This window comes from Cryptomeria japonica, chromosome 11 (assembly GCF_030272615.1).
Source record: "Cryptomeria japonica chromosome 11, Sugi_1.0, whole genome shotgun sequence".
Lineage (NCBI taxonomy): Eukaryota > Viridiplantae > Streptophyta > Pinopsida > Cupressales > Cupressaceae > Cryptomeria > Cryptomeria japonica.
In genome coordinates this window covers 56,475,641-56,500,459 of record NC_081415.1, presented here as the reverse complement: position 1 = coordinate 56,500,459, position 24,819 = coordinate 56,475,641, and the positions used below count along the sequence as shown (strand labels likewise).

General features: G+C 38.4%; 1 protein-coding gene across 1 annotated transcript in view; it reads left to right on the top strand.

Annotated features, from left to right (window-relative positions):
* Positions 1–3,519: 3,519 nt before the first annotated feature.
* LOC131051354 (tetratricopeptide repeat domain-containing protein PYG7, chloroplastic) overlaps positions 3,520–24,819 on the top strand; it is a 45,950-nt gene continuing 24,650 nt past the window's right edge. Inside the window, exon 1 of the mRNA XM_057985834.2 lies at positions 3,520–3,758. Coding sequence (XP_057841817.1) covers positions 3,591–3,758 — 168 coding nt within the window. The 5' untranslated portion in view covers positions 3,520–3,590. The remainder of the gene's footprint in view (positions 3,759–24,819) is intronic.

Here is a 24,819-nt window from a genome sequence, read left to right as displayed (position 1 = left end):
TTCGTACAACGTGTTAGCGACACGTTAGTCAATCGCAGTCGTTTATTGTAAAGTCGACGGTGTAAAACGCTCGACTAACACGCGTGTTAGTCAATCTGTACTGTTGTTTTGGAGCTAGAATAGACACGCCATTTTAAGTGCAGCTCAACTGACTTTTGTACTGAATTTGTGCAAACTTCTCTCTTGAAAATTTCTGATGCCGACATGAGAAATATCCGGCGTGAGACATGATGTTCCCAGTGGCACTTCTCAATGTAAATAGCCTCTTAGCTAATTACATGATGCCCAAACAATTTTATTCTTATCCTTAAAGCAATCTATAAGTATCTCCTTCCTTTAAATAACATTTTTCATGTCTCAATGCTAAATGGAATTGTAAGTTTAGTAGACCAAGATGTAATAAACTTAGTCGTTGAATTTATCAATCAAATGCTTGAAATTTAGTCTCAATTCATAGTGTGGGAGGCCCTATATGTCAAACTACCTATTGGTGCCTACCTCAAATTACTTTACCCCCCTTCACATATCTTTTGCACTAAAGAGACCTATTAATCATGTCTTCTAGCTCTATCCTCATGCTTGTAACTTATGGCTCTCGCTTTTATTCCGAATTCTTTCCATAGGCCTTGTCATGGTGATCCCTTTTACCCACACCTATAGTTAAGTGATCCTCTAATTCTTTTGACAATTGCATTACTTGACAGTTTTCTTCAACATAGTCCACCTACTCCAATTGAAACTTGGATAGTTTTCTCAAATTTTCCTCCTTAAGTTATTAATTAATTCAATACACTTCAAGCTTTTTTGAAGATCGATATTAAGATGGAAGCAATCATACATAGTCTTCAAATGCAACTCTAGGTTGTCAAAAGGAAGTAGAGTTTTATCATACGACTCTTCAAAATTTCAAGTAATAATGTCATTATTTATTGTTCATTTCCTTATAAATCTTCTCCATTTAGGTTTTGAAACTCCTATGATCTAGTGTTCTCGTATTCCTAGCTTATTTTCCCAACAACCAAAATTTTAAAATTTATAAATTTGCAATTAACTTTAGAACTTCAATTTGAGTTTTCTTGTGATTTGTGTTAATTATGAGCTGAACTCTGAAAAAAATTGCCTTGATGGGAATTAATAGAGCCCAATTTAGATTGTGTGCACATTAATATCGGGCTGAAAGTATATATTAAGATTGGTAATTGGGTGGAATATTAGCCTTATAGGAAATCTTGTTGTATTCATAAAAAATATAACATAGGTTAGTGTCTACAATGCATTTGCATTCTTTGGTGGAGTACTACAATGATTGTTGCTCAATTTGATTTTTTATGCTCCTACTATTTATGTTTTCAACATAGAATGAGATTGTCAAGGATTGTGCAAACACAATTATGGTAATGAAGGTGGCTAATACCACTAATTGTGGTGTTTCAACCATACATTTCTCAAATTTTACCATGTTAGTCTATGATCATATTTTGACTATTCCTCTTACAATTATTATGGATATTCAATGTCTCTAGCTCAACATTTATCTTGCATCTTTCTTCAAGTTAGGCTATTCCATGGATATCGTCTATGCATGGTCATGTTTGGTCATGGTTTGTGATGTCTATGATCTCATAAGCTACTTGGACCTAAACAAATATTTGAAAGAGGCCTTATGTGCCATAATAAATAGGATCTTTGCCATTCACTTCTTAGGTCCATGTCAAAATTAAAGCTACAAGAACTTACAAATGTACAATTAAAGAGGTGCATAGACAAAAAATAGTGTCTATAAAAGAAAGAGCATAAGGAAAATATAACAAGTATATAATGGGCCTTGAACAATAATAAGTTAAATTTCACATATAGAATACAAGGAGTTAAATTGTAGAGAAGCTTCTAATGAAGGGAAGGAAAACATAGAAAGTTTTCACTATGACTCGAGGAATACTTATGATTTTGAAGGAATCAGAGACACAATTGATCATAGCAAAGAGCTTATTGATACAAATTAAAATCTTAAATTATTTTTTAATTATAATTTGGAGTTTCAAACAATGTCTAAATTAATATTTGGTCTCTATGTTGTAGGGTAATACAAATATCCTTAGTTGGTGAATGAGATTGTGGCATGTATCTTTCTCATATAATTAAATTAATGAGTAGATTATTCTATGTCCTTAAACTTGTTGGGCAATCAAAGAATAAGATTATGCTATGTCCTTAAATTTGTTTGGACAATTAGAAAATAATATTCCATTGTTTGTAATCCAAGGTAGCATGAGATGCTCTCAAGTGGTAGTTATTCATATCTCTTACTATACCTTTCCCTTGGGTTGAATTGATTGCAACCAAACTTAAGTTAATGGAAAAATTAAAATACAAATTGGTTTCACATTCAAAGTACATGTCAAACTTCTTCTCCTTCAAATTATCTTCTAAATAGCTTGATAAATTGGCAAACTTGATGCAAGATTCTATTTAGTTTATTTAGAGGATGAATCAAAATTCAAGACTTAGAAATAGCCTTGAGATTTTTTTGGGGCACAAAGACATGACAAGTGTCACCCACTCACACTGCTAATGATATGCTTTGTCAATGATAAATATTTTTTATAGTGAAAATTAATTGGAAAATATAGCGAGGTATTATGGGTTGCTGAGACTAAATAGCATCTTGTCCAAGTTGGCAAGAAAGTAATGAACTCAAAGTATTTGTGCCTCTATGCCTATGTGCAAGTGTACATTTGTTCTTACCCTATTATTTTCCTTCGATTTTGTGAATTTAAAGTTCCAAGATAGACCTCTAGTAGTTCCCATAGTGACTTGCATGCTATATTATTTCTTTGAGTAGTGTTACTTCTATTTATATTTATACTAAGTGGGGCGATGGTAAGTATACAGGTTTGATGTTTAGTTTCTAAGATAAACAACTTACTTGTGACACAATCAAACCATACTAAACTATTAGTTGCAAATTGTTTCCTAAAGAAATATCTTGAAGACATGGACAAAAGAGGTGGTTGCTTTCAATCAAATGATGCTAGTAAACGACAAAAAAAAATAAAATACCATCATGAAAAATTTATCTTCAATTGCAAACACTCTAATAGTATTATTTTTTTGAAAAATAATATTAATTTAATTAACATTACTACAATATAAGATCTTAATAAATATGCCAAAAAGACAAAACAAAATATGAATATAAAGTTTATATAGAACTACCCTAATTCGTGAATGTATATTAGACAATTAAATTTATTTTCTTACTTAAAACCAAAAAAAAAACAAACACCACTATAAAATTATAAATCCCTGGAAGTTGCACTCTTTATTTACCAATTAGGGAGTTTCAAAAGATTCTTTAAATTTCCCTCAAACATTACCCATTACACCCCTAGAACTAAATGAAATACATAAATCAGATTTATAAAAACTTTTACAATTAAAAAAACGATAAACTAAAAGAACAATATGAAACAGATTTATACAATTATAAAAAAAGGCAAACTATATTTGGATGGTTCAAATTTTTTTCTAGACTCTGGATAGGCATATATTTGCATAAATAGGAGTGTAAATTCCCAGAGAGGAAACCAATGAACATGGCGCTAGCCATCACACAGCCTGCCTTGGGCTTGAGTTGCAGGCATCACGTCAAGTCCAAAAGACATAATAACAGTTTCAGAAGCACCCAGGGATTGCCTTTTGCCGCATGGTGTCTGGATAATAATAAATCCACTAGAAGAATCCAGCTTGGCTCTCAGGTTCTTTACATTCTTATCTTCTCTTTCTGTTAAATAGGAATCTTTTAGAGTCAGAATGGTGCTGGAATTATGGAGTTAGAGAACTTTTAGGTTCCCAAATGTGGTTACCAGTCTTAAAATTAAAACATTCCCAGAAACCCAACGATGCCGAAAATGGTTTTGGCACTCTGATATTCAAGAAATTTAGATACACCGCAAATGCTGTTGTGGCATGAAATCACATAAATCTTAGATACCCAAAACAGTGCTTTCGGTACTGAATCAGAGAAATCTTTAGATGCCCAAAATGGTTTTGGCAGTGTGGAGTTACAAAAGTCATAGATACCCAAAGCGGTGTTGAGGGGATGCAGTTGAACAATTCTTATATTCCCGTGTTGGAAAATATGAGATTAAAAAAATCTTATATACTCACACTTCAGTACAGAATTTTTTTTCCCTTGATAATTCTACTTCAACCAACGGTGGAGTGACTCTTTTGCAAAATTGCAAAGTTAAATTGATTGTTATTTTGAAATTGGTATTCTTTTAGAAGCCAGATGCTTTAATCCCGGATGCCCATGTTGGAAACCACCAGTAATTCTCTTTGCCGGGTACATTTTTCTCATCTTCTGTACAGACGGTATTGTTTTGTTTTTCATGCTTACATCCACTTGAACCCGTTATGAAGGAACTTCAAAGGTAAAGATGAAGGTGATTTTTAGGTCACGGATTAGCTAGCATGCTTCTCCTGTACATGAGTCCTACCTTGTGGACGCAAGGAGATCTTGGAAGCAAACCAAACCTTACCAATCCACATACACGGGTGCTGGTTAATAATCTCTAAATTGGCTGGACGAAAACATTCAACTTGATATTCTGCCTGGAAGCCTTGGGCTTCATTCCATAAGCTATGATTTTTGGGGACCGGTTTTTAATTCCGAGTTAAGGAGCGGCAGAGCTTAAAAAATGTTAACCCACACTTGTTTGGATGCTATTGTCAATCTAAACTGCACCATCTGTTGACACATGGGATTGATCTAAAGCTACGTTACCCCAAGTTTCTGGGACGGGGGGATGGGGGGACGAGTTTCCGGGACGGCAAATTTTTTTGCCAAATTTGGGGACGGGGGGGACGGCAAAGGGGACGGCTGTATAAAATATAGGGAAAATTTAAAATATATAGGAAAATTCTAAATGTTCATATGAAAACATGGATAAAGCATGCATCTATACATTATATTCATATGAAAACATGGATATAGCATGTGTATGATACTATGAAAACATTTTAGAATGCAAACATCGAACATACAACATTATCAATGGACTCAATACTCAATATGCACTCATAATTCAGAATTTCAATTCATTCACATTGTCAATATGCATATCATAATAGATATTAAAGAAATAAAATACATAATGGAGCCTAATCAGACTCAGAGGTTAAATTTTCACTACTTCCATCAGCGCAGTTCCCCCCTATATTTTTTGACGGGGGTTTGGGGGCAGCGCCCCCAACTTGGGGTCAAGGGGCAGCGCCCCTTGCGCGCTCCCTATCGCGATACAGGGCGGGGTCGAGGGGCAGCGCCCCGCGAGGCCAAAAATACTTTTATTATTTTATATAGGCATCGGGTGTTATTTTTCTATTGGCAAAAAAACCTTCATGAGATATTTCACTCCCTCAATTATGCAAAAAACATCATTAAAAAAAAATTGAAAATACGACTTTTTTTATTTTAATATTTTTCCCTAGCCCTAGATGTGGGGGACGTCTGGCCGTCCCCGGGACGGCTGGGACGTCCCCAATCCGTCCCCAGCCGTCCCCGGGACGTACGGACGTCCCCCACAGCTAGGGAAGCCGTCCCCCCGTTTCGGGGACGTCCCCTCAAAATTTTGACAATTTGGGGACGGGGGGGGGGGACGTCCCCTGGCCGTCCCCAAGTCCCCGAAACGTCCCCGGGACTGGGACGGGGGTTTTCAGGTAGGGGACGCGTCCCCGGGTTTCGTAGATCTAAAGGTGTGGGACTTTGCAGACGAGATAAAACATCCGGAGAAGGCTGACTTCCTCTCTAACCTAGATGCAACAGTGTTGGTCCAACCCAACACTAAATGACCCTAAAACTAACCTTATTCTATCAGCTTCTAACCCTATTCTATCAGCTTGCAAAGGGAAAGTGAAGTGAGAAATACAAAAATGAAAGAAATGTAATGTACCTAGATTAGAAATGTTTCTTCGTGCTCACTGCAGCATAGAGAATCAACCAAACTACCAAAGAGACCTACACAGTTTTCTGTTGTATCAATTTCTAAAGGCATGTATGAAGGTTAGGGTTAGACAAACACCAAGAGGGAAAAGATGATCCACATTTAGCTTTTGTAAACACGTTTAGCACAAGATACATGAATAAAAGATAACAAAATATTCATTCAACATATGAAGGTAGGGTGTTACATAACATATTAGAAGTGATAAGAAGTAAAAAATGTAATTTCTATTCATTCTGAGGCATTGAGCTAATTTACAGTTGTAGAGATGCCAAAATGCATGTATTTGTTAGAGAAACAAGGGAATAAACCTTTACAATGAGCACAAAAAATGCTCTTATTTGTCTGCTCGACATAGGAGAGAGATAGGGCATGTGGCAGGGAATAAACCCTAGTTGTGGGTTTACTAGAGTCTAACACTGTAATGTCCCCACTTTGAAATAGAATATAATAGTAAATAATAATATTAAAATTAAAATTCAAAAGAATAAAAATAAAAATAAAATTAAAATGTAAAAGAACATAGTTATAATAACTAAAATTTGATTAAAGTTAATGAATGGTCAAAAGGCATGAAATGATAAGTTGTGACTCCCCCAAATATGAGGTATAAAAGGGAGAAGATAACTCATTTGAAGGGGGGATAATTTGGAAATCAGATGTGCAGATCTGATTTAAATTAGAAGTGCAGATCTGATTTAATTAAGAAGTGCAGATCTGACTGTGAAAGGTTGTGTCCCTTTCAAAGGGCAGAAGTAATGAAGGGTTGCACTCTTTCAAAGGGTGCTAATGGTGAAAAGGCGTGTCTCTTGCCAAAGGGCACGCATGATGAAGAGATGTGACCTCTCCCTCACATTGAGAGATATAAAGGAAAGGAAAAGAAGAAGCATACTCAACAGAGATTATCGAATCAGAATATCATCAAGCATTCACTCAGACAAAAGGATCAAAAGAGGGGAAAATTCTGGGAAAGGGGAAATAAGGAGGAAACTCCAAACTGAAAACAGTTCGAATCATAAAAAGATTTTAGTTCGAATCATAGCAGAAAGCAGAAAGCAATCTACAGCAGATCAAAGGCCACACTTATACCGGCAACCAAGCATCAACACGAATCATATTAGTCTGCAGAAGCAAGGACTAAGGTACGCGCTAACCTCATGCGACAAGGTGTTTAATACAAATGTGCAAATGAATATATATCTGGAAATGTTTGTAAATACAGTAGCAATATTTATATAGAATTAGTCCATGTGAGATGTATGCATTTGAAGAAGTGGTCCAATCTGTTTGTTGCATCTTGTGGGAAGAGGATAGAGGTGTAATCCAGTGGTGATGAGGGGCTCACAAGTGGTCATAAGAACCCTTGGAGTCAAGGAACCAGTTACCCTCTCTATGCCAGACTCACAAGATGATGTGTGCATAGGTAATGGGCTTGGAGGGACAGCAAAATGGGCCGCCAAGTATAGTAAGGAGGTTAGAAGCAACCATTCCTTGGACTTGGTAGACAATGGACCCAAGCAACCCTTTCATGTCTTATATACCCACTCTTTCTGTTGTTACATTAGAGTAGATTATAACAGATTAAGAATAAGGGAATACTAGGGGGGAGAATGCAAGGAAGCAAGAGCACTAGGCTCTAGTATGTATGCCAACATTGAGTGTGGGCCAAGAGTTCAAGTTGACGAGGTCCTTGGTGCTCTTGGGTTTGTTGGAGAGATAGACTTGAGGCACCTTTTATGATTCTTCTTGAGCTCCGTAATGGGAATTGGTGTAGGGGGAAAAAGGGTTGTTGAATCCTTCATATAACTATGCAATATATAAGAATGCTTAATATATAATCTATTAAGGCATAATGGAAATGTTGACCAAATTGTTGTGCAGATTTCAGACCCAAGCTTAGTTGATAATAGTATCCCTCTATTGTATTTACTATGCACTAAAATTGTGATTCTAGGTCAGAATATAAGAGGGTCCCATTAGGGGACATTACAAACATGTTCACACCTAAAAATCATTTGTAGGCATGGAAATCCTCCCCAACTACCCTTGCCATATTTGAATTGATAAAAGGTGATGTGAGCACCACCCTTTGTACTGGATCAGTGCCAAGGAACATTATGATTGCCTTTAAGGCACCATGGATAAAAAATGGGCAGTTAGGGAGTCATCACAATGTTCATAGAGTTGTAGAGAGGGTAGGTGCAAGAGGACGATACTTTTTTACTTTACCTTGCTATTTTTGAATTTGTTCTTTCTTTTTGCTTCTTTATTGATAGTTGGATGAGACTTATGAACCTTGTTGGCAATTTTGAGAGCCGTCAAAGTTGTTGACTAGCAGTTTGAAACACTACTGTTTCTTTCCCTTTCATTAACCTCCTTTCTCCTCTTCTCAACGTCCTTTCCTTTATTTCCCTTTGGTTGTTAGAGACAAGCCTAGAACTGGGAACTTCATAAATCATAGGTTCCCATGGTTTTGGGAACCATGGGAAGCTTCGACTCTTCCATGCTTTTTCAATTTCCTACTGCTTCCCTCGTCTTCTCCTTGGCTCCTTTGTGTCGGCTTTCTACTATCCAATCTCTTCACTTGGTTTTGGCCTCTTTCTCTTTCTTGTCGGGGAGCTTTGGCTTTTCCTTACCTTGTTCTATTTCTTATTGCTTCCATTGTCTTCTCCTTGGCTTCTTTGTTTTGGGCTTCTATTATCCTATTGGAAACATGAGTATGTGTTGTCATTGATGGACTAAACTTGTTGTCATGGGAGATTGTTGGTAGTTTGCATGGTATTGTCATTGATGTCACATTTGTGTGTATTAATGACAAAGGTGAAGAGGAAGTTGTAGTTGTTTAGTTGTGCTTTTAGTATAGTCATGGTCATTGTTGTCAATCTGATTATTAAAGGTATGTGTGGTCTGAAAATGAGTGTTCAAAAGTTGTTATGATGTTTGGTGGTGATATTGAGTGAGTATGTGGTGTTTCCGGAAGGTGACAACGGTGGAAGCTGAAATATGTAAGAAAGAGTATTTAAACTCTTTGTGGGGGCCGCTTTTGCAGTTAGTGGCTTGCGATTCTGGATTTAATGTCTATGTTTTGTGGATATTACACTATCATGTTTTTAGGTCCTTAGTAATTTAGATGTTGAAGTTACTTGTTGCAATTTGCTGACAGTGAGGTTGTTTGTCAGGGTTGGTTTGGAGAATGCTCTGCAGTGTTAGTTCAAGTGTTGTGGCTTGGAGGACATGTTCATATTGCTCGTGCAGTGTTCTAGTTCAGAATTCAAGTGTTGGTTTGCTTCGCAAGTGAAGTTATTATGTTGTTTGGTGCTGTCTGTTGTGTTGGTCTCTGGCCGACTTAGTTGGTTTATCTTATTTAGATCACATTCCTTTGGTTGGGATATGTAGTGATGATTGGAGGTTGAGTTAAGGTGTTGTTATGGGTCTTACCGTGGCGCATGAAGATTCGCATTAAGTTATTTGCATTGGATAATGATTTTGGGCCGACTGGTTAACGTGCTTTATAGGTTATCTACATGTTATGTTTGATGCCAACTTTGGAGGATGTGTTGGTGTGTGTGGTTCATTGGAATCAACTTAGGAAGACACGTTGTGATGTATTTGGTTCCCCTTTATCCCCTAGAGTGGATTGCATTTAGTGCAGTCGCTCATGGTGGCCGACTGTGTGTAATTTATGTTTACTGTGTCTATGGCTGACCTAGTTGAGCGTTTCGGTGAACAAGTTGATATAAATAGATGTGTAGATGTGTGAATTGTGGTGTGGATTGAGATTGAGGATGATGTAGAAGTATATTTGTGGAAGCAGAAGTGCGAATATCAATTTGTGGTGTGTTTATGATTAGGAGATCCTACTCAGGTCAATTCATCTTTTCTCTGTGCCTGCTGGAAGTCAGCGAGTCCTTTTGGCAGCTTGTGTAGATTTGTATCAGGACCATGCGTCTCATTTTTGCAAGTCCATTGTATCTTGCCCTAAGGTTGTGTGCCTTTGCCTGCAAGTCCAAATCAGGAGTAGTGAGCTTCCTTGGCCTTCTGCCTAAAGCATTGTATTCAATTATTTATATTGTGCGTGTGATTCTCACCATGGTTTTTCCCACATTGGGTTTTCCACGTAACATTCCGATGTTCATGTGTTTGATGTTTGTTGTTTCATCTTTCATTGGTGTTTAGTTGGTTAATGATAATTGATAAATGTTTGTGATTGAAGAAGTTTAAGGATTTGGTTAAGACTGATTCACCCCCCCTCTCAGTCTTGTGGTGTGTTCAACATATCCCAACCTCTTCTCTTGGTTTTGGCCTCTTCTTGATGGCACCCCTCTTATCTTCATCCTTTGTTGGGGAAAAAGATGGGAACAAGACTACTCTCGGAACTACTAGAACTCCAGACAAACACTTGCTTTCCATCTACTAGAGGTTGGCCCAGAATCCGGAACTTTGTTAGAGGTTCTAGTGGTTCCAGGAACCATTGCAAGCTTCAACAACACTTAGCTTTTTCTTCACCCGAATTCCATCTCTTTAGCCAAGGGTTCATAGGAATTGGGAGCCGTTGGTGGTTCCAGTGGTTTTGAGAACCTGGTTGGGGCTAGACAAGGTTCTTGGAACCTGCCAAAGCTTTTATAGGCTATAACTTAGCCATTATTTGCCCAAAATGTCTTGAATTTGAATTGGGGCACCATTTGGACCTTCTATTGGATGGAGGATTCAAATTTGGACTTCGGGGATCAGGGGGTTGAGAAGGTGAAAAGGAACATGTCAAGAAGGAATGAGGATTGGAGAAAGTGTGGTGTCCCAAATCTCGACAAATTAAACACTTAGGCATTTTAGGTTTGGTAGGGTTTTGGGGGTTAGGAGGACAAAGGGAGGTATGATTCAAAATGGATGGGAGTATGGACAATGCTAATGCTCAAAGCCCGGTAAGTGGAACACTTGGGCATTCTTGTGAGACGGACTTCGGGCATTGGTGATGCTTGATGAAGGGGATTGAAATGTGGTATGGAGAGAGGGTGAACCCCGACAACCCAAAAGGCTAATAAGTAACACTTAGTTGAATTTTGCAAGGGGGATAAGGCAAACTTTGGGGCTGATAGAGATGACATGACAACGTGAGGGTAAGAAAATGTTTGAAAGTTTGAAATCTCAACACTTAGTCAAGTTTTGAGTTTTTCAATTGGAGTAGTTGACTAAGGTAAGAACAAAGAGGGCAAATGATAGGGAACAAATGCATAACTCATGCAAGGTGTTCTATATAGGATCTCTTAGATCTATTAAAATTGCTGGACCAGAAGGGGGGCATGAAATGCCAATATTTTGGTAATCTTTGTGGGATGATTGCTAGCTAATCATGGAATCTTGGAGCCTTATTAGTCCATTGGGCATAGAGTCACGATGGGAACAACAACTAAATAGGGCTTAACTCAAAACACAAAACAAGAGACAACATGTGTAAGCTTGCACTTGGGGGGAAATGACAAAAACTAGACCTTGCATTCCCTTAAGGAGAATACAAAGTGTGCAACAACACTTTGGAAATTAGTAATATCTAAACTAATATGTACATGATTTCGTACGAGCCACCTCAGAAACAAGGTTTGAGGTGAATTCCATTTACTAGGATTGGAAGATCTTCACCATCCAGCTTTGGGAGATGGATTGCATTAGTCTCCTTATAGCTGGGATGACATATATATTATAGACTACTCAAGATGGCATCAAAATTGGTATGCCTTCCAGCCTTGGCCCTATCTGCATCCCACTTAGTACCAAGTCCCCCTCTTGGAACACCCAATTGATAGCCTTCTTGTCAAAAGTCTTCTTGACTTGTGTTGGTGAGTCTCAAGGGTATGCATGGCCCTGCTCCTGATTTCTTCTAACTCTATTATCTCAGCCAACCCAACTGTCTTGGCATCATTTTTTGCGAATTCCAATTTCTGTGCTAAGTCAAGAGAAGACAACTCCAGTGATAGTGGCAGCCTTGCTTCCCTCCCATGAACCAACATGAAGAGGAATTGTCAATAGCTCTCTTTGGAGTGATTCAATCAGCCCAAATGGCTATCCTGAGCTTACTATGCCAAGCTGATTTTCTTCAATGGTCCTCTTTAGTATCTTGTTCAGGTTTTTGTTAATGGAATCAACTAAACCATTACCTTGAGGGTAATAATTTGATGAGGTCTTCAAGTATATACCATGTTTGATTGCCCATTCATTGCTTTGGGTGCCAACAAAGGCTCTAGCATTATTGGATATGATAGTCGAGGGGACACTGAACATGGTCACAATTCCATTGAGGAATTCCATAATTGAAGCTTTACTAGCATCCTTCAATGCAACAACTTCTGTCCACTTGGTGAAGTAGTTTGTAGCTGCTGAAATCCATTTGTGATCAGCACTAAATGGTGGATTTATCATGCCAATGAAATCCAACCCCACTGTGCAAATGGCTAGTTTGCTTGAATGGACGAAGAGGGAGAGTAGTTAACCTTTGCTTTCTAGAAAAGAAAGCACATTTTGTGCATTTCTTCACCCATCTAGAAGTGTTATTAAATGAGGTTGGCCAATGATAGCTAGCCCTTATTGCTTTGATAGTAGTGGTCCTTGTAGAAAAATGGCCACTTGAGGAGCCATTATGGAATTCTTCCTATATTTTGTTGACCTGATCTTGTTTAATGCATCTCAGCAACACTCCATTAAAATCATTTTTGAATAGTATGCCATCCACCAAGACAGGTGCTGGATTGTAGGCTGAAATACCTCCTTTTGTTTCATCTAGACTTGGAAGATATCTACCTTCCTACAAAAAGGTAGTCATATCATTCACTCAGCTATTTTGGATGTCAATGTTAGCTTGTTGGTTGCTCTGTTGCACAAGGGCAGCTTCTGTAGGAGTTTCAATTGCTGAGATAAGCTGTTCACAAACCCCTTACCTCTGTCATTTCCCCATCCTTAACCCAATAATCAGATTGACAATTGTATATAGTACTAATAGTTAGCTGTATGACCATTCGAGTTCCCGTAGGTCAACGGTATGGTTAGGGGACTCATTTTGAGGGTCATGGAGCTTTGCAGGGGCTCTGTGAGCCGTTTTGGACCTTCAGACGACAGTTCCTACTTTTTAGGGAGGTCTTTTATTTTTTAGGGAGAATTGGCAGTTGACTAAATGACCATCCGAGGGACCAGGGAGCAGAGCAGGATCTTTTTGAGTAGTTACAAGTATTTGGAGAGAGGTTCCTATTTTTAGGGCGAGTCCCTACTTTTTAGGAGGAACTGTCATTTGGCCTGCAGGACTCAGACAACATCAGTGATCACTGTGCTTTAGACAAAATTCAAATCTGAGTCACGGATTTCATTTTATGAATAAATTAGGAAATATTTTCCTAAGTTGGATTAAATAAATACTAATAAAGTGAAATAATACAGTCACTTTATATTAATAAAGTGGCCCCTTGGCACATTTTCCTAGAAGTTATAATTTAAATATATGGCCACTTTTAATGAGGAATTAGACCCTCAATGGGTCAAACCACTTAGGGGAAGTATTTTTTTAATAAAAAGAAACAATTTAACATGTTTTATGATGCCAAAAGTACAACCCTAACCCCAAATTCGAATTAGGGTTTGAGGCATGTTAAAAAGACATTGGGGGTAGCATTTCAATTATTATTGAAGTTGTTTTTTGGAGAGCATTGGTAATTGCAGGTCTGCAACGTTTCTTGCAGGGTTGGTTTTGGGTTTTGGAGACAGAAACCTTCAGATCTTGGGTGAGAGGACGAAATCCCCCTCATCTACACTACATTTATTTGTCTGGGAAGTTCATATCTTGCCAAAAAGGGCCAATTTTCCGAGTTTTGCAACTGCTACAGCAAGGAGACAATCTGATTTTCAGATCACAACAGGTTTAGAAGTCATTTCAGACTCTATTTTATTAATTTGGTTCAGCTAGTCATCCTCCAGCTGAATCGTACCATTTGGAGACAGCCTGGGACACCAAAGAAATAAATTGGAGGGTTTAAACTAGAATTTTTGTTACAAAAATCATTGTTAGGGGCTAATAAGAAGATTTCCAGTGTTTGTTTGGGAGAATTGATTCATACTGGAGCTATAGGAGCAAATCAGTGGGTAAAGAGCACACCAAATTGGAGCTTCTCCTGACAAGAAGTTGGAATTCCATCTGGGTCTGCATATTTCTTCGTCAATTGTTTTTGATAATTCATGTTAGGGTCAATAAAACATTTTGGAGCTGTTGTCTCATTGTGGAAGCTCCAGTTTCATCATATTCTTCAGTTCAGGCAGTAGAATAAGCCTTACCAGGCAAGCTCAAGACACTTGGTATGTTAGTTTGGCTTTGAATGATAGCATTTAACTATTCTTTGAAATTATTCATTGCTGATAAATAAATCAGAAGTCTGAAAATTTGATTCCAGTCAGTATTTCTTTATGTATTGCATTTGTATTCATTCTACATTGTCAAGTTTCAAGCATTAACCTCAAAAATTCCAAAAAATGCATACGCTGGCCAAAAAACTGAATTAAACAAACAAATCAGCAATCCATTCAGTGGTGGGTTTCTTTCAAAATGTGTAATAATTAATGCTCTTCAACTAATAACACAACAGGCCTACAATTTTTGGCATTGTTTGTTACAAATTGAACAACATTTCAAGGGCCAACTTCCTCAATGGTTTTGGCAAAGAATGTTAGCAATACATGGACCATCCTTCTCCTGCTCTTCATGCAATCCACTGCTAAGAAAAACATTACCCCTTTAGTGGACAATACAATAACATTGATCAATGGGTGATTTCTTACATCTTTTCATCCATTAGTGATGATGGACACTCCTGTTTCAAATTATGAATCCTTGATGGGCTTCAAGGAGTCATCTACATGTCTCACCTCTCTGTTTAATAAGGTGGTACACACCTCATATCCCAAGCCCTTGAACCCCTTTGGAGCCTCATTAATTGATCTCACCATTTTTTGCCAATAAGGTGAGGGAACAACATTAAATGCCTATCCATTAGCAAAGTTACATCTAGCTATGTCTTGCTCAATAATCTCTCTACCCTTATTGTGAAATGCTGTTTCCAATGCTCCCTTTGCTATCTTATGTGTCAAAGGGAAGGTGATGGAGAGGCCTTCGATCCTTTTTTAGTCTTTAGCAAAGGATGAGCACGTGTAGCTACTTTACTTGTTGCTTGGTTTGCTTTTGGTTGCTCTTCAATATATGCCAATACTTGTTCCTTTGCAGGAAAGCCTTTACCTTTTGGCTTGCTTGGACAAAATTTGATGCCTTGTTGAAGGATAAGGCACAAACATGCTTTCACTCAATTGCATGAGCTGTTTTATTGTGCTTTGCAATGAGGATAAATCCAAGTGAAACCTCCTCCATTTGGAAGTTGTACCATTTCCACATATTTCAAAGGGGAGAGTTTGGGTCTGTTTTAAAGCAGGGTTGGCTCTTAGAGCTAGAAGCACTTGCCATTTAATACCTAACACAAGTAAATCTATAAACAACATGGATAGGCACAAAGCCACAAACCAAAATGAAAAATACAAAAAAACTAGTTTATTTGAATTTGTAAAAAAAAAAATTAAGGAAAAATTAGAAAAAAAAACAACAAAAAACCTGCCTCTATTGTTGAAATCTTCCTCTACATTATCTTCAAGAACAAATCAACACTTGCAAATGCTTTAGAATAGCACAAAAACTAGCTTCGATCATGCAACAATCAATCTTCAACTCTCTTTGTGTAGTGGCAAGCAAAAAAGAAAGTATGACAACGGAGCACAATGTTTTTGTTTTCCATTCTATTGAGCATAAATGAAATAGGTTATAGCTTTTTGTTGTTTTCAATGATCAAATTAGGGTTGGCGGGAGGGGGTCAAAACTTTTTGCAAAAAAAACACTAAAAATAATTAAAAATAGCCAAATTTGGCTGATGACGAATTGTTGGGTGTAAATACGTTTCGAGTTCGGTAAGATCGAACCCATAGCCCATGGGTGGGACCTTGCCTGGATCCACAGTGGATCGGCCTCGAAATTGGACCCAGTTCGAATTACACTGGGATGCGGGGGGTCAAGGGGAGGGACCCGATAACATTGTCTAAAACTAACCCTTTTCTATCAGCTTGTAGAGGGAAAAGGGAAGAGAGAAATACAAAGATGAAAGGACGTTGATGAACCAAGATTAGAAATGTTTCCTCTTGCTCACAACAACATAGAGAATCGATCAAAATACTAAAGAGACTTACATAGTTCTTCATTATATCAATTTCTAGAGGCATGTATGAAGGATAGGGTTAGACAAACACCAAGAGGGAAAAGATGATCCATAGTTAGCTTCTGCAAACATGTTTAACACAATGTACATGCATAGAAAATAACAAAACAATCATTCAACATATGAAGGTAAGAAGGTGTTACACAACATATCAAAAGTTAGAAGAGGTAAGAATGGTAGTTTCTATTCATTTAGAGGCATTGAGCTAGTTTATAGTTGCAAAGATGCTAAAATGTATGTATTTTCTAGAGAAAAAAGGAAAGAACCCATTACAATGAGCACAATAAATGCTTTTATTTGTTTGTTAGGCATAGGAGAGAGATAGGGCGTTGTTGATGCGGGGAAAGTACGTGCTAATCCTTAACACAAAATTGAATGCTAAGTATCCTATCCTGTCTTGAATAAGGAAATCCCTAATGCAATTCGGGCTGATCAAAGGGGACAACCTCAAGGTTCCAACTGTCAGGTCTTGATGGCTTAGGATAACTCAATGGTAATGTGTTTTGCTGGTAAACACGAGGGGATTTACGGATACAACAAGCTGGCTTGCATCTGACAGTGCTGAAAATCTCAAGTTGGGGAAATAAAGAACAAAAGTGATAAGGTTTAGGAAACCTAAGGACAATGATAGTAATGATTAGTGCCGCGGGTAGACAGATTTCACACAAACTAATCCCTGCTTAGCCAGAGATATACTCACAACTCCATAGGAATAGTGCAAGCTCCAAGGGAATAAAGGATTTTCAGACTATAGGTACTCATTCAGGCACCCAATTTTGGCGCAGCTTGAGACAAACACCTACAGTTGAACCGAGAACAGTTTTGGGTTTAGACTAACCATGCACAAAGACCTACAATCAACAAACACTCAATGATATGAACCTGAAATCAAATCAGATACCCTCACACTTCACCATTAAGATCACTACACTTTAACTAGCTAAATGGAAAGAAACCATGCAAACAAGTTTGGGCAAATGGCAAAACACCATATTTCAATGCTTTATTCATTTGCTCAAGTTGCCATTACAACATTTTTTGTCCAACAGTCCTATTCTACTCCTAATTACAACTACTTCTAAAATTTCTAACTCTCTAACATCTAACTATCTAACCCTTTACAATGAGAGTGGCCCGAGCCTTTTATAGATTTTACATTTTGGATCAAGGGCTAGGATTGAATTCATACAATGGCACAGGTTTGCCTTCTAGAAGCTTGATAGCTTTAGCCCATACCTAGTAATTCTCATAACTTCCCAGCTGCCCTTTCAACCATTTCCTCAGCTACCTACAATTGTTTTTCATCAATTTTGCAAATCAGGTAGCTGAGATATAACTAACTTGTGTCCCCCTTTTGACCACTTCTACTATAGGACAGTCCTGGGTAGATGGGGAAATAACTAACTTTGGCTTCGTTTTTTATATTGCATTACATTGAGTCAAAGGTAGTTATTTTACAATAAAGCCATTGTCTAAATAAAGCCATTTTTTGCTATGCTTAGTTGTGCATTTATTGTTCTGCATATGCCTATATCATCTTGTGTAATCAACAGCCCTCAATCTTGTGCTCCACACTTCAACTTGTTGTCAGTGGTAGTTCTTATCCCTGCGCTTTGTCCTCGGTTCTGCAACACGCTCTTCATTGGCGCTGCACGCTGTTGAGATGCTCTCACTTACGATCACTCAATCATTTCGCACTTCAGACTTGAAAAGACAAAGAAAACTCTTTAGCATTGCATAAATGTTAATAAAATCTGATTTTCTCATCATTGATCTGGAAATGCCCCTTGAGACTTCGTGATGACATTCTTAGGCATAGAGATAGCTTATACAACTTCTTTCTCACTTTTGGGTTTAAACTTCAACCTACCTTAACCCATTTTGGTATGATTTTCGGTGTTTGAAAGGTGTTGTGAAAAGCGCTTTAGTTTTAAACACATGAACTTCATTTGTTCTATACTTGCGCTAGCACCCTTTTCGACATAATTTTTGGCCTTTTCTAAGGGGAAAATAAAATGTTTCACTTGTCAAAAGCACCCGAACTATGCCTTATGCATTCTAACCCTTTTGCTATCTTGGGGGATTTTTCAGGGTATTCCAAGGTGACAAGGCTAGTCCGTTTTCTTTAAAACATCTGAACTTCTTTCGTTATTTTTGACCCTATTACTTTGCTTGACGTTTTTGGTGCATTCATTGGTCTTTGTAGGATGGAATAGTAAAAGTGTTTTACAAAGAAAGCCCAAATTTATTTTATATCGTTCCTTTAAGACCTTTAGGTATTGCGTGGGTTGTTCGGTATTTGCATCGGCTTTGTGAGGCCTGATAATAGAAGACTGATTTCATTTAAAAAAAGAAAGAATGCGAGCTCTATTTCATTGTTTCGATTTTAGATTGGCCTGGCAGGAAACAAGCTTTTACTTGCCTCAACTTACATCACTGCGTGGGCATTTCTTCAGCATGTTTTTTGGACTTGGAAGGAGCTAGTTTGTGTTGGTGTTGGAAATAAGCCACACCCGGACCAACGATGGACTGGTCCAAGAGGGGCCAGTAGCTCAGTGGTAGAGCACTCCAGCAGCGTATGGAAGGTCCTAGGTTCGAGTCCTAGCTGGTCCAAGCTAGGAGCCTGTTGTGACCATTTCACACATTGCCCCATGCAAATGGGGGCCCCTTCTTTTTGCTCGTTTTGCCTGTTCTTTTTCTCTGCTTTTTAGGGTTTTGGTAGTTTGTCAGTTGTCTGGATTAAGGGTCAAGCCTTAGGGTTTCTGTTTTGTCGTTTTCAGGCCAAAATCCAGTCAATCTTGAGAGTTTTTCAAGCTTCCTTTCGTAGGATGCAATTTTGAATAAGGTGAATTCGCCAGAGGCTAAGTGAGTTGGTCTATTTTCAATTGGAATTTTGAATGAAGAGTCTAAATTTGTCTAAGTGTGAGTGATGAAATTGCGAATTTTGTCCAATTGAATGATTTTGACCAAATTTTGAAAATTTTGATATTTGATCCCGGGTATTGGAAAGGTCTTGTTTTTGCCTTGTGAAGTGATTGTAGTCCCGAAATCATGATATTTTGGCTTGTAGGAGCAAAATCGCTCCTGTCCCTCAGTGAAGGACCAGAGCTCGTTTTCAAAAATCTTACTGTCCTTGCATGATCCAAACGAATTTCAAAGTGGAAGTGATAAAGGGAGGCATAATCTTTCCGTTGGATATAATTTGAAGACTTTCACAAGCGTGGAAATGTCCCAGGAGTAAAAATCGCTCCTGTCCCTCAGTGAAGGACCGAAGCTCAAAATCAAACATTGCCTTGTCCTTGCAGGATTTGAACAACTTGACGATTTGAAGAGATCAAAGGAGATATGTTTTATCAATTGAATATAACTTGAAGTGCCTTCGTGAAGGAAAACGGACCAAAAATGCAAAGTTCGCTCCTGTCCCTCTCCCAGGGACCAGAGCGATGGGGTTTGTATCTTTCCCTTCTCCTAATTTTTGGCGCTAAAACAATTTTTTTAAATTTTATTAAATGCTAGAAAAAATCGATAAATCAAATTGATAGCATTTAAAAATTGCGCTTGGATATTTAATTAATTAATTTTGCCTATTTTAAAAATCGAATTAATTAATTGCAAAAGCATTAAATGAATTAATTATTATTTTAAATAAAAATCAAATTGGAGCGCTTGGATTTAAATATTTTATAAAAGTCGGCCCTTGTTATTTATTTAAAAATCGTTTTAATTTCTTTTGGCAAAGTCGGCCTAAGATAATACATAAGGTAAGCGCCTATAAAGGGAAGGTGATAATTTCATTTTCAAATCATCATTTCACTTTCATTCATATGCGATTTGGAGAAGACAAAGAGGTATGCGATTTGTATTTACAAGGAGCGAATTTCATAAAGGAGAAGTGCGAATTTCATTAAAGGAAGGTGCGAACATCATCTTCAAAAGGGAGTGCGAGCTTAGTTTCAAGTGAGGCGAACTTGCCAAGACTACGTCAAAGACCCCCAAAGGTGGCGAAGTTGCTAGCTTGAGAGAGATCACGTTGAAGCCACCAAATTTCGAGTTTTGCCTAGGCGATTTTCTTCTTTTTTGCATTTTAGAGTTAAACTCTCAAGTGAGGTATGGCGAAGATCCCTTGTTTTGAATTTTGAATTTTAATCGTCATAGCTTCAAATTTTGAATTTTGAAATTTTGAATTCCAGTAGCTCAATCGTTTTTAGGAAATGATAACTCAAGGACTTATCATGAAGTTTCCTAATCTTTAATCTAATTTATGTTATGCATTGCAATATCTAGTTACTTATTATGAAATGTTGTGTAGGTATGGCGACCCCGAAGGCGAGAGCATCCACCAGTCGTCCAGCTCTCATGAAGGAAGATCAAAAGACCAAAGAAGTGGAGACCAAGATCGTGTCTAAATGGAGCAACATTGGAGATACCAACTTGGGCAACTTCAGCACGAAGAAGTTTCGAGAGGTCCCCTACATTGGTAAGCCATCACCTGTCGCCCGGAGAATAATTGAAAGTGGCATCATTAAGGCGGCCGGCTTCCCTCCAGCAGTACAATGCCATGAGTTGATGATCGAGTGTGCTCGTCATTATGATCCTCAATCCAGAACAATCGTGTCCAAGGAAGGAAACACTTTAGCTTATCTTTCAGAAGAGGCTATAAGTGAGGCTTTCCATCTTCCAGAGCACAGAGTTATGGTCTACAAGAGCATAGAAGGAGCCAGGTCAATGTACGAAGATGATCCAGATGCTTGCCTAAGCATCATTAACAAGAACTGGTTACTCAAGAGTCGTCCTCGCCTGAGCAAGATACCGAACACACCACATAGGATCGATTTCCAGGAGGAGTACAGAGATTTGATTACAATGCTCAACTGAGTCACAGGAGCTCCTCAAGCCTTCTACTTTGAGAGGTGGATGTTCTACTTTATCCAAGTGATAGTTCAGGGAAAACGAACAATTCATTGGGCCAGAATGATTAGCCATTGCTTGGACGTACAGTTGAGGAGACTCAAGGCTACCAAGTCCTTCCACATGAGTTCATACGTCATATATGCCTTAATCAGGAGCTTTGAGTACGCAGGACTACCTCACAGAGGAGTGATTGGAAGAGGACCCGGCGAGGTCAGAGTTTGTGATTTCTATGTCCACTTGCATCATCCGCCAGGAAGCAACTACAAGTTAGTTAATGATACCTTCATGATGAACATCACGAGGACGTTGCAAGGTGGGATTCACAACAGATTATCACAGGATGCACAGGAACTAGTAAAGAGGTACGGTGCTTGGTTTATCCAATTTTCGAAGTTTACTTATATCAGAGTTCATGGATGTCCTTCACCTCCATACATGTTGCCGAGATATCCGATAGACAGAATAGTGTTACTTGAGGTAACAAGACAGTTGGCAGCTTATGCGAAGGCATTCAAACACAGACATGGAAATGGAGTTCCTGTACCTATCATCTTAGGCAATTCAGTTGAGGTATGTCCTAATGCTTTAGCCATGGATGACGCAGAGAAGGAGTTAGCTTTGTATTCTTTTTCATCCTTTGCCTTGAGAGAAAGCTTTGATCCACATGGATATATAGAGGAGACAGTCGGTAGGAAGTTTAAGCATGAATTTCAGATAGAAGATTTTATGATGAATCTCTTAGACGATCTTGAAGTGAAAAGAAAGATGCATTCTAGATTGCCTTTGGATTTCATCAGGAAATGCAAGATTTACAGAGTGGCCGACCAAGCTCAGGACAGTGGCAGACATCTCCAGTCATCCTATGATCGAGAAAGCAAATCAGTAAAGTTAGATTGGAATGAGCCCGAGGTCGTGGATCTAGATGCTTTGATGGCTCCAGTCTTGTCTTGTACTCGTAGATGGGTTGATGTGCAGCATCAGAAGTTGAGAGAGCAAGGCATAGCTATGACTTTCACTTTGGAAGAGAAACCAGCCGAAGGTGGAGCTAGTGTAAGCGAAGGTAATCCTAATCCCAGAAATACAAATGAAGGCAACCTTCGAAGTGCAAGTGAAGGCGATCTCCATCCAAGAGGCTCGAAGAGGAAAGAGAGACTTGAAAAGAGAGAATCTTCCAAGAAGAAGCAAGGGGCCAACCGAGATCGTTCATCCGGCACATCTTCTCGACCTGAGAAGAGGACACTTGAAGTGGAAGATTCTATGGAGTCAATGGTACAGAATGATAAAGAAGGACAGGCAACAGGTGGATCTCTTCAAGACAATGAGTTGCATGAAGATGGGGAAGATAATAAAGTAACATCTCCTCCCAGAGAAGAAGAATTGCCCAAGGAAATACAGGTTAAAGAGACAAGATCTGCCATCCCAGATTGGTTGAAGGAAAGATTAACTAAGGTGATCGTGATTGAGGACGAAGACAATGTAATTGACTTGGAGAGCCTTGTCGGACATTCCCAGGAAGTGACAGAAAAGAGGAAGGCTACCAAGATGTCCAAGATGATTAGAGATGAGACTGGATCCAGAAAATTGCAGATAGCTACGCCGATAGTGGACAAGTATGAAGGTGAGATCTTAGCAGAGGAATATGATATAGAGACATTTGAGCTAGGTCCATCCACAGCCGAGCAGACACTAGATGATGCCACCGATTCATTTGAGGCCTTGAAAGACAAGCTTAGGGAAGAAATGGAGAAGAATAGGAAGCTTGAGAGAGAGGTTGGTGCATGGAGAACATATTTCAGCCATCTCAATCAACCTTTAGGACGTCAGGATCCAGCAAGATCACCCATACAGGCACTTCCCCTTCAATCAATTGGTGAGGCAGAGAGATTCAGGAGTATGGTCCAGCGTATGAGTACTTGGATGGACAAATCTCATACAGTTGCCGTAGAATTTACAACAAGGATGATGAAGACTATTCATAGGGCTATCCAGGTTCTTGAGATTATCCACAATTTGATGATAACAGTAGCTGCTTTTGCTCATACCAAAGAGGTTATCATTCCTGTCTTGAAGGTAATCAGACAAACATCGAGGAAGGTCTTAGCGCAGGAAAAGATTATGATGGAGGACCTCACAGTTTACTTCAGTGGTCAACCTTACTCCAGATGAAGGAAGTTCTCTTTGAGGACATCAGTACTAGATGTAGCCATGTTGAGGAGGTGATCAACCCGATCCAGGACAAAGTATTTGAGGTACTACGTATCATTCTTGGCAGGAGGATCGAAGTTGAGACAGATGTGGATTTGCAGGAATTGGAGGATAGAATCAAGGTCATCTTTTGCAAGGACGCTAATATCACAGATGAGCAACAGGACCAGATATTTGCTACCATGCTCCTGATTGAAAAGACTAAAGAACTTGAACTTACATGGGACGCAACTCTTCTAGATGCATTTGATCAGGTCATCCACTTGGAAGAAAGAATGAAGAATCTTCCCGAGATTCCAATTGCTGAGATCGAAGGAATCGTGTCAAGATTCATTGCATATGCTAAAAAAGAGAATTGGAAAGGGAATAAGATTCTAGATGAGAGGTTGTTATAGATGACATGGCACCTTAGTTGTCATTGGTTTATGTCTCCTAGATTTTCGTGCCAAATTTAATAATTGGCTATGCATTTAATGTTGTGCAATAAAAGGGGAACTTTTGTAACAAACCCTAATTAGGGTTTAGGTGTCATGATCTTGACCGTTGATCTGCTTTTGATCTGGACCATTCATTGTAATTGAGGATGCTATTTATACCCTCATTTCATTTCATTTTCATAATAAGAATTAGATGTAAGAAGAAGATTAGATTATTGATGAGAGATTAGAGTTTAGAAGCAATTTACTTTCGTAGCAAGATTGAGCTTTGAAGAAAGAATTCAAACAATTGTTGTACATGATGACTTTGAAATCAATGAAATATTGAAGTTATGGTGTTTTGTTGCAATTTTCTTGGTTATCTTCATGGTTGTTCAATTTTCTTGAATCATTCTCAATCAAAGTAGTGTGTTAATTCAAAGGACAAAGTGTTGGACTTGATCTTTGGTAGGATTCGCTTTCCAAACCACTAGCTTCTTGCTGATTGTAGGAACGCCTTGCGTGGTCGACTGGAGAATACTCGAATCACTTAACCTTCAATCGTTATTGTATCTTGGATATGTACCTTCGTGGTAGTGTCTTTAATCTTTGATGTGTTGAAGAACTATTTGTTACCTTAGAAGATCGCATCAATTTCAATTGAGTTGTTACTTTATGGCAAAATTGAAGTTGGTAGAATCTTGCCAAGTCTTGTCCACATGAAGTCATTCTTAGGGTTAGACTAGATTAGACCTCTTGCAAAACCCTATCCTTTTGTTATTTTTTTGTAAAAGCTTCTTTAGTTTAGTAAAATCTTCGGCAACGTAAGGCCCCTTGAGGACACAACAAATCACAACGACCACTGGTGCTTATCCACACGTAGAGACCCTACCAAAAAGAACATTGGAGTCATCCTAACTGATCCTTCTTGCGAAATCTTCAGCAGTTAGCGACTTTATTCAAGAGAGGATAAGATGCCTTTGGGTATTTTATTCTGTG